We start from the raw sequence: 11,250 nt of genomic DNA, 5'->3' as shown, positions 1-11,250 counted from the left end.
TTTTATAATTCGGTTAAATGTTGCATCCTGGTGTTACATCACAGCAAAATGTAGCCCTCTAAATCAGTGTTTTTATCTGCCCAGGCCAGATGTTCACATTGGATGCACTTAGGATGAAAGGATTATGTGTGGACTAGACAGTGACACTGATTCACCTGTAGATTAGTTACCGCACTTTAGTTTAAGAGTTATACATAAAGAGCTCAGACAACTTGTTCTGCCACTTTGTCTTGATTGAGAATCAAGGAAAACTAAATAGTGTTTAATAAAAAACAGTCCAATTCTGTATGATCTTTCAAAGAGCAGTTTAAGTTGCTTATGTGAGTGTTTTGGAGCATTAGGCAGTCTAATACATCTGGGATAGAGAGTTTCAGAGTGAAGTGGTAAACTGATAGCACTCTGGGGACTGAAAGCCTGCGGAGTGGATAGAGCAACCTGGCTGAGGATTAGGGAGCTGGATCCTCTCCTCCATCTGTGTGCTGTATGCTTCCTGTGAGTAGATGAAGCACGAGCTAAGCAGTTGATGTTGTGTGTTGATCTTTTCCTCTCAAATGTATAGATTATAGAGATTATACAGTGTTACAAACTGTTTATCACATCAATTATGCCTTCGGGAATCTGCAAGAGATGCACAAATGCTGCTACTACTTAGGCATTCATCTTGAAGAATTACTCTCAGCTCTGTTTTTTTTTTTCTTTTTTTCTGCTGAAAACTTTTACCAGGTGTGTGCTGAACTGAGTTGGAGTATATGCCACCATTTGACAGCTATACACTTGCATGCGTCCTTAACGATTAATGATATCCTACAGTAAAGCTGTAAAAGTCCCGGATTACGATATAACGCACATGACCACAAAAGAAGGTGAAATGACAAGCAGGTAGCGTTATGTTTATTCGGTATGTTAATGGACATACACAAATGAGTGGAGTGGCGATGAATGACGATGGAGACCAGATGCTTCACAACTCAAAAATATTTATTGATAGACACAGACATGTTGTTTTAAAAATACGTGGCTTCACTCCTACAATGGTTTTACTCACTTTCTTCCTCTACTTACCAATTCCCTTTTTTTCATGCACTCCATTACCATGAGCAGGATCTGCTGCGACTGGCTTTTGCTATAATTGAATGTCTTCTGAATAGTCACTAAAAGTTGGTCTCTGACATCATCATTAACCAGGCTGCATGACAGGATAAAAAAGCACATATTTTTTGGGGGGGGGGGTGTTAAAGGATTGATATCAGTGTAAAAGGCAAATCAACTGAAACCTCACCCTCCATCCTCTGAGAATTTGTGCGCAAAGGAAATGATGTCAGAAGCACGGCCGCTGCCATCGCACACCACCACAGGGATGGGGGGCTCATCTCTTAGACTCTCCAGGGCAATGGAGATAACATTGGGACCTCCCTCTACTATTAAACACACCAGAGGAACCCCCTGACCCAAACCTGGAATGCATAGAGAGAAATAATCATTTGTTCCATCCTTTCTTTTCTCTGTAAAACAGTCTGAGAGTGAAACGATGAAGCTTATGTTGTGCTACGATGCGATGTGTGAACAGACAAACCAGAGGAAGGAGGGAGTGACGTCAATGGTGATAGCTGAGCATCCCTTTGCTGTCCCTGCCTTATCCAAGTTCCAGGCATAGGATGACAAAGGGAAGCCCACATGTCACAGAGGAGCTCTCCATCCATGTGTCCAACAAGATTTTAACTCACATATACACATCACAGTGGACAGATTATTTAAAATGCAGCGCACTAAACAACTTACGAGTATTGATCTTCTGCAGAGAGATGTGCTTCTCCAGCAGTCTACGGAGTTTGACCTCAGAGCCGTACTTCCCGCAGGTTCCGTTGTCTGTGAGGATGAAGTGGGAATGGCTATTGTTGAGCACAGCCAGCTTGCTCAGTGGGTTTGCCATCGTCTGATAGGGTCTTGTTACCTGGAAAAAGTTATAAGAAGAGACATTACTTTGAAAGGTCTTCTTTTTTTAAGGAGACCACATGCTGGTGTAAATGTCCTTACATCTTTTCCAATTAGGTCTTCTTTGTTTTCAAGGATCCCCCATGGAGCAATCCCTATAGCACAGACCTTTCCACGTGACTTAGAGGAATGGTCCTTTAAGGCATCTCCAACATGGCGGATGACCCCTAAGTTAAAATTGGCAAAATAGACCAATACAAATAAAAGCTCTTTCGTGATGGGGCTGAATTATGGAGCATACTGTGGTAATATTGCGGTAACCTCACGCAATATCCATCATTTGCAATGAATTTTCCACTAAAGCTCTAATTATAATGCCTAAACCTGTGACAATGGGTAAGTCAAATCTCCCCCAGGAAATTGCAGAGTAGTGTTATGTAATAACAATTTGGGGCAAAGGTAATCTTCTAATGTCACAAGCTGATTGTTATTAAGTGAACATTAAAAGCATTATACTAAACCATCAGCATCCTACCTGTGTTAACTCCACCCGTGAAGATCCAGGCTCCAGTCGTGACGGCCGCTTTAATCAGGCCTTTGCCAAACACTTGTTTGAGTTTGGGCTGGAGGTCAAAGTTCTGGAGACCCCCGTGTACGGAGATGAGCAAGGTGGGCAGCTCCAACTGCCAGTCCTTTACCATCAAATGCAGTAGGTTGTCAGGCTTGGTGTCGTATGAAACCCGGATATACTAGAAAAAACAAAGTTAGGAGGTTAATTATCACTTTTTTTCTAGCTGCGTCGTTGGTGTTAAGTACAGTTTTAAAACTGTAGTTCAGATGTGGAAAAGCTCCTTAACACTGCATCGTATCCACTCACTTCTCTGATGTGAGAGGACTAACAGTATTAAATGTGAGTAAATAATACTCCTTTATAAAGGAAAGGTCCCCACACTTTAAGATTCTGCTTTAATGATTACAATCTGTTTTTAAGGCACTGCTTGTATCCACAGGATCGAAGATTGAAGGAGAACCTTTTTGACTGAGACTCACCATGGCTTTGTTGATGAATCCTCCTCCCTGGAACTCAATGATGCCAAAGGCGTCCGTCGGGTACGTCCTGGTGTGCTTGATCACACTCCATTTATCCTTTGGGGTATCAATCTGCACCAGCTGGTGGGTTTCCTCTAAGGAGTTGGCACCAGGAGGGATGGCCACGTGCTGTGTTGTCAGCTGACCACAGGCACATCTAGACAGATCAGAGGGTATGAACTGCAACTTGAAGAAGCCAGTAAGACACACCTTGCACATACACGTTCATTGCTCTACCCATTTCTGGCAAATATGTGCCTTGGCAGACAAAGGGCTCACTGCCTGGCTGCTCTGGCAGCCCTGGAGTTTTCGCCTTGACTTACAGACACGTTGTTTAAATCCTGATGAATGCGGGATAGCCTGAAGTCATAGGTGTCATGATTTCAGAAATAAATTAATTAATAAGGAAAATATTTAATATTTAATATTGTCAGTTAATATAGACCCGAATGCCAGCTTCAAATGGTTTTATATTATTTACAGGACATTATTTATATAACCACCACTGTCATAACATTTAACAAGAAAAATGTACACCGATGCATGTGATCTCATTTTATTCTTAATGTTTTCAGCTTTTTTACTTTTTAACATAATTTAATGGATATTAATTTGCATATGGAAAGCTTTTTTTAAAAAAACAAAACAAACAACAAAACATTTTATAAAAATATGCTAAAATACACTTTAAGCAAAATGAACATTGCATGAATTTGCTTCAAGCTAGAAAAAAAAGCTGTTGTTATTCTGGAATAATGATGTGGATAATAACAGCATACCTGCACTTTATGACTTACAATCTAAGGAATTTCTGACTTGAAGGTAAATTTGAAGAATTGAAGTAATTACCTGGTTGGGTCTTTGCTGGGAAATATGTGTATACATTCTCTTTTAAGAAAGGTCCTCTCAATCCACGCTTTCTGTGCCTGGGAAGACAAAAAGAAACATAACAAAAGTGTTATGCAAAAGCCGTTTCTCCGAAGAAACCAGAAGTCGTACTGCATATGCACAAAGACATGAGCATGGTGAAGGAGCTGTGGCACTAAAATCATGCATGCTCTGTCATTTCTCATGTTATTGCGCCACAGCTGATGCTGGTAAAATTGCCTCCATTGTTTGTTCAAGTTTCATAAGCAGCCAGTGAAAAGCACAAAAGTACTATTCCCCCACACTTTGTCAAATCCTGTTCTGATTGCTTTCTGATCTTTTTCCAGTTGCCGATCAAAAATAACCCGAGTTCAAAGCGAAGGTTCTCAGAGGGCTATTGTTGACGGTGGAAGCCCAATTAACACCGAATCAGTGGAAGCAAAGCTTTCCAAGAAATCACCAGGAAGTGGGGTAGAAAACAGAATTTGAACCCTTGACAGCATTATTATGTAAAAACATATTAAAAATCTGTGTAGACTTTACCAGTAAGCCTGAAGTCAGATGAGTAAGGATCAAAGACCTTATATAAACCTCACTGAAGTCTTGTGATAATCACAAGTAGCCATAACACAGAACAGTTACTGTTCTCGCCCTGTTTTTCTGCTCAAATGACCCCATTTGAGAGCAGCTGGACCGCAAAACCACAGACTTTCCCAGAGTGTCTACTCGCCTCCGCTTTAAGAAAAAGGGAAACCTCTGCATTTTTTTTTTTTTTTTGTGCCTGCAGATGTCATATAGTCCATCCAAACCAAAAATATACACAAATGCAAATAGATGCATGTTCTTTGTATATACTTTTCATCTGTTTTTATTGCATGTATACTATTTTCTATTATAACTATTTCCCACCGGTAATTTTTTGTGTTTTTTTAACGCTTGTTTTTCAGTTCAACACTACTACTGTATAAATTTGGTATAAATTATTTTAAACTATACAAACACATCAGCCTTACATATATTATCTGCTGTTACTACGGTGCTCTTTCAAGAATGATGTTTTGTCGCAGCTTCAAAACAACTACTTTTTATTTAGCTAGAGTTTTTGTAAAAAAATATTCCCATCTTTATTTCTCAGTGTTATCATGCATCAATAAGCACCTACAGTAGATGTCCTGCAGTGCTGCCTGCTCACATTTACCTCATCTGAACTCACTTTCCACGGTCTACAATTAATACAACATCAGCTGCTGTTTGGTAAAATCCTAATAATTCTATCAGAAATGCAACTAAATAAAGTTTTTAAAGGGTTTGGACTCACGTACAATCCTCTTGACGGAGCTTTGAGGTCCTAGTGCTGCTGGAGATTAAGGCTAGGGAGTGCAGGGGAGCCAGAGCTTTCTCCTGGTGCTGCACTCCCAGTGAAGTGGCCTCATTGAATCCCACAGGACATGAAACTTCTTCACTTTATGAGGGCCAGTTAATATGATGAGCATGTGAGCAGGGTCTTTGTTCGCCCAAGTCTCATGACTCCAGTTCAAGGTAATCCTTTTGGGAGTCCCATGACCCTTTCTCCATGCCCAGAGGGTATTTTCATCCTTCGCTTGAACAAGGCACAATAAATCTACTTTGATAACTGGCTCCTAATCTCCCAATTTGTGTAAAACTCCTTTCTTTGTGCTCGCTTCACAGTTTGGAAGAACTTCGCCAGTGTGAGACGATGGAGAAGAGTGACTAACCTAAAAGTACTGCAGTCTCGTTCAGAGGGTCCCCAACTTCTCATTTGAAAATTTTCACCCCCTCCAAGTACTTTGATTTCAACCCAATTTGCATAATTGAGAGAATTGGATGCAGGCATTCTTTTGGAAGGCGCCTTGTTAAGACATGACTGGTCTCCAGTTGGGGGTCAGTCAGTGCTAATTGCAGTTAATCTTTATTTCCACCCACTATGTTTTTGTGGAAAGAAAGAAAAGGCAGCAGTCCAGATATTCAGTATTCCCTTAATCTTCCTGTTTAATGTCAGGTATGTTAACTTGATCTGCATATAAAAACACACTTTTTTCCTAAAAAAGAGACTCCCAGCAGCCTTTTGTAATCATATTTATCCTCCTGTTTGGGTATTTAATAAAAACAGTTGTCAAGTTATAAAGGGATTGCAGATGCATTCTTAATAACTAGAGATGGAGCGAACTGGCACTAAGTAGCAGACGTCTGCTGAAAGCCTTTCTCATGTGAATGATTTGATAAGCAATCCTTTTATGGTTGAAGCGAGCAGTTTTAGCTCCAGTAAAAAAAAAAAAACACAGCAGAGGCTGGTGGTAGATGACAGAAAGACAAAGAGAGAATCCTCACATCCCCCTCCAGTTTCCCACTTGTCTTCGTGCTCCAGTAAAAAACGCACGTGGGCCAATGTTAATTATAGCCGGGCAAAACAAAGCGCATTTCCAGAAGGGTTTGGCCAGTGTGACGCAGTTATTTCAGCTTACTTAAACTCATTAACCACAGCAATTAAAACCAAAATCCAGTCAGCAACCAGCTGGCTCGTTAAGAGCTGCCTTTGAGCACTTAACAAAGAAAAAAAACAACAATTTAAAAAAAAAAAACCCTTGAAGAATGAGATAATGCAGGATCCGATTGTGTCACACCAAGCAAATTAACAAGACTTAAGACAAGCCTCAGAACAATCAACAACATTCATTCCAACATGCAGACTTTGGAAAAATTAGTGCTGAAAACAAAAGACAGCTATATGAGACGGAAATTTTAAAAAAAAGTATTTTTATTAGCCGTACTGATGCAGGGTTTTCCTCTCAAACTTTGACCATGCTTAGCACTTTAATACATTACTCTGAATGTAGACGCATATCAGAGCAACAATGTATATACAAAGGTCACATTCACAGTATACCATACATTCATTCCTTGTTATACTGGAATCACATGGTCCTGGTCTCCTGACCCACAGCTTAGCAACAACTAGACCACAGCTAATTTGTTCCAGTAAAGCTTTAATTACACTATGCAGTCCCAAAAGGTCATATAGAGAAGGTATAATTATGACTTTATATCTGTATGTGGATATCTGACTGGCAGGACATGTTTATATCAGCTATATCAGTTGAAAATCAATATGTCAGATATTCACAATATTGCAGTAACAATGGAATTCATACAACAAAAACCTTGTGAGCACAAGTGAAAGAAAGGATTTGGGGTTCCTATAAGGAATGTGATGTCACCCGGGTTGAAGATCAAAGCAACTAATTGCTCCTCATTGGTACTGAATAGCCATGCTGGTTAGAGCTTGATGCATTGTGACAGGAAGAAAACCCATGTAGGCTCTGTTAACTGTCTAAAAAAAAGCGTTTCAGACTCACGGTAAACCACATGGGCTGGATATAAAGCTGCCTTTTACTTGTTTTTACTCGAGGAGAAAAAAATATTTCGTCAAAGTGGCACACTCCACTTCCAGGGTCTGGATGGGCAAATTTGCATTAACTGTGCAGCGAACTGTTTTCAGTCAGCCCTGTTTGTAAATGCACTCTTTGTCCTCCTGAGTTGAAAAATCCAGTTAGCCATCACGAGTTCAACATGTCCCTGATTATCCCCGAGAGTTGAGGGAGTCATAAGACATGTTTTAAGGCTGCTGTTTTTCACTTTTTCCCTAAAGCAGTCTGACTGAAATAGAGACCAAAAATCAAGGAATCGGAATAAAGTTAGGGCATCCTGGAAAACTAGTGACATCTGAAATCTTTCTGTTGTGAAGGTGAAGGAAGGTACTTATTATGGCTACAACAGTTTAAGTAACAGAATAATTATCAATCATGCAACTAAAAAATAACCAGGTTACCCAACAATTTTAAGGATTACATGTGAACATTTATAAGCTTTACTCTATATACATAGCAGCCTCAACAGATATTAAAGGTATTCGACACCCTGCTGAATTCATGATTTGAACTACTTACAAAGAAATGAGCTGATGTATGTTAACAGTAAATGATAACCTTTCAACTAAACAAAAAAAAAAAGAAAGAAAATTGTTGTCGTTTGAAATAAATGTGCATTTCTGTTTATTTGGGTCAAGTATACCATTCACCAAGTTTTTCATTGGCAACAATTTAGGGATTAACAGTCACCAAGCCAGTATCCACAGTGGATTGCACTATTGTGTGGATTAAAAGTATACCTGGGCCCCTAAGCAGTCCCTAACCTCATCACCAAGGCCAAAGAGCTCTGGGTTGACCAGTACAAAAGCTGCAATGGGCTAATGGATCACCAGTAAGCATCTTGGTGACACATCGACAACTGTTGGTGTGATTATTCTCAAATTTAAGACACACAAAATTACGGTCAGTCACTCTCAGTCTGGTGCTCCACCCACGATCTTGTCTCATGCGGAATTGATGATCACGAGAAGGGCAAGGCATGACTCCCAACACTGCATGGGAAAATGCAGACGGGACCACAGTCACCACCTTTGTTAGAAAATAAAACTTTTTGGAATAACTTCATCCAGAGCGTTTTAAGGGAGAAGAATACTGACTTTGACACCAAGAGCATCATCCCTACTGTCCCACGTGGCAGTGGAAGCATTAAACTTTGGTGGTGTTTTCCCGTCAGTGGTACAAGATAACTTTATTGCAGTGAAAGCGCTAAACTAGAACCTTTTAACCTTATCCATCATGAGTTTAGTGTCAGGCAAAATGAGACAAAGCATACAGCCAAGGAGTGGCTCAAGAAGAAGCACATTAAGACTTCGGAGTGGTTTAAACAGTTTCTGGACCTTAAATCCAAAAACTTATAGAGACAGCCACACTTTTGTGTATCCAAGCAACCTCATATACTCGAACATTAGGAAAAGATCTGAAGAGAAGAGTGGTCGAATATATCTACAGAGACTGTGCATGCCAACAACGGTTATTCCACCAAGTACTAAATCTTGTGCTTCAAGGAGATCAAATGCTTTCCATCACTAAAATTGACATTATTTTGTAGCCATTATAGAATGATTTTGTCATTAAAATTTATCTTAGAATTATTCTGAATTTATCAACTTCCATATGAATTAAAAACTTTGTTTTTATGTGAGTGCTGCAGATGTTTCTACATGTTTTTGCCTTGAGAGGGATGTATTCAAAGAACTTCCTTTTTGCTTTGACCATATCTTTTGTAACAGTCTTTTGGTGTGCACTTAAATAAATGCCATTTAATTTCATCACAGAAGGACAACTGAATGTGGAGGGTGGTTGGGTGACTCTTACGTCACAATCTCATATGAGGTGCAAACCCAGAGTGAATCTGGTGGGATATACAGATTCAGATTTTTACTGGTTTTTGCAGTTTTTATTACTAATGTTAAGTGTCTGAGTACAAACTCATCAAAAATTAGTCACCCCCGTCAACCTGCGGAGAATTCGTAAATATTTCTTTTCAGTATTTTCCAGTAATTACTGTTTTTTTATTTAAACAGACATAGATGCAGATGAATACTTTGCTAATTTCATTGAAGCTATCAGGTAATATTTTGTGAACACATCAAACTAAATGTGTTCTCTGTTGGAGGTTTTCAACACACTTTACTTTTATCCTGATTGTTTTTTTGTTTTGTTTTTTGGAATTTTCATATTTCTGTTTTTTTTTTCAGATGATATAAAATAAGCTACATTGGATAAACATTTTTAAAAATCCTTCTCCATACCATGGAGCACTGTAAATGATGAAGAAAACAAATCCATGATGACCAAAGACATGACAATAATCCAAATGTCCACATTCAACCCCTTTGTGCCTTTAGAAGTGCGTTTAGTTTTTCATGGAACATTTCTCAGAGATTTTGGTCCCTATGGGCATTACCATCACACAGACTTCTTGACTGAACATCCATGATGTTCCACCACATCCCAAAGGTGCTCTCTGGTGACTGGGGGCCACCGTTTACCATGATTTGAGCTTTATGATATGATCAGCAGCGATACTCGGGTAGGCTCTGGCATTAAAGTGATGCACATTTTGCTACTAAGTGTGCACAGAAATTATCCCCCACACTATTACACCACCACCACCAGCCGCAGCAGCCTGAACATCATGCTTTTATGTTGTTTAGACCAGACTCTGATCCTGCCATCTGAATGTTAAAACAGAAATCGCGACTCATTGGACTAGGCAACATTTTTTCAATCTTCTGTGGTCAGATTGTGAGAATTGTAGCCTCTTTTTCTATTCTTAGCTGACAGGAGTGGCACCTAATGTGTTTTCATGGGTCTTTAAGAATCTACTTCAAGGTTTGATGTGTTGAGCACTCAACAATAGTCTTCTTCATATCTCCATTGTAAAAAATTGTTATTGGAGTTAGTTTTCCCTTCCCGTCAGTTCGAGGCAGTCTGGCTATTCTCCTCTGACCTGTGGCATCAACAACACATTGTTACCCAGAGAAAAGCAGCTCAATGGATAATTTCCCTTTTTAGGATCATTCTCTGTGAACCCTAATGATGGTTGTGTGGGAAAAATCCCCATGAATCAGCAGTTTCTGAAATACTTAGACCAGCCTGTCTGGCACAACAATGCCACATTCAATGTAGTTATTTAATCCGACTTTCTTCTTCATTTAAATTTAAATTGAATTATATTTGTCCTTAAAAATTCTGTGCTCATAAGCCTCCACAAAAATAGTGCAAACTCTCTTAATTTGCAGTTCACATGCTCTTCTTCTGGGATACGTTGCTCAAATATAAGGAAGAGAAATGTATGAATAATTACATATTTTTGCTTTCAGCGTCTTTTGTATACTTTTTAAGATATAAAAGTCAGTGGTTATCAAAGTTTGGTCATTAGGATTGAGCACTGTACTGGAGAATGTGACTGCAGTTTTAAATAGCACTCAACTTTTAAAGGCTGGGTATATGAGCAGCAGTTCTTAGAGACTTTATGCTAAAGAGAAAACCTCTAAAATGATTGGATGAGAAGGGCTGAAGCTAGATGACAGTGTTGGCATCATGTTGTATGTCCTTAAAGTGATGACTTGAGTAATCATACAGTTTGTGTTTGAAAAGCTAAGATAAACTTACTTTTCTTGAGAACAACATCATTTATAAAAGTTCCACTAATAATAGATTACAATTCAATTTTAAAAAATCTTTTAAAACTTTGTTTTAATCCTAATTAAAATCCCAGAGTGGAAAAAAGTCTGAAAGGTAATAAAAACTAATAGCTGTTGAATGTGACATTGTTGCCTGCACGCTTCATCTTACCTTCTGCGAGCCAGATGTGCTGCGTTTGAGGGAGGACCTTTTAAAGGTGCCAGTGTCCATGCTGAAGACTTAATTCAAGAGAGGAACCCTTCGAGAGTGGCGACAGGTCAGGGGA

At 39.2% G+C, this 11,250-nt stretch overlaps 1 protein-coding gene and 1 long non-coding RNA gene across 2 annotated transcripts; both read right to left on the bottom strand.

Moving 5' to 3' along the window:
- Positions 1 to 1,046: 1,046 nt before the first annotated feature.
- trpm1b (transient receptor potential cation channel, subfamily M, member 1b) lies at positions 1,047 to 3,118 on the bottom strand. The gene is made up of 5 exons (XM_039615385.1): positions 2,983 to 3,118; positions 2,468 to 2,681; positions 2,035 to 2,159; positions 1,780 to 1,951; positions 1,047 to 1,514 (listed from the first exon to the last, which is right to left on the bottom strand). The coding sequence occupies exons 1-5, from the start codon at positions 2,983 to 2,985 to the stop codon at positions 1,276 to 1,278; spliced, it is 753 nt and encodes a 250-aa protein (XP_039471319.1). The 5' UTR covers positions 2,986 to 3,118; the 3' UTR covers positions 1,047 to 1,275.
- On the bottom strand, positions 3,114 to 5,535 carry LOC120441200. The gene is made up of 3 exons (XR_005613875.1): positions 5,211 to 5,535; positions 3,871 to 3,947; positions 3,114 to 3,178 (listed from the first exon to the last, which is right to left on the bottom strand). It is a non-coding gene; the product is annotated as an uncharacterized LOC120441200 (long non-coding RNA).
- Positions 5,536 to 11,250: the final 5,715 nt, after the last annotated feature.

This window comes from Oreochromis aureus, linkage group 7 (genome assembly GCF_013358895.1).
Source record: "Oreochromis aureus strain Israel breed Guangdong linkage group 7, ZZ_aureus, whole genome shotgun sequence".
Classification (NCBI taxonomy): Eukaryota; Metazoa; Chordata; class Actinopteri; order Cichliformes; family Cichlidae; genus Oreochromis; species Oreochromis aureus.
This window is presented reverse-complemented; position numbering and strand designations above follow the sequence as displayed.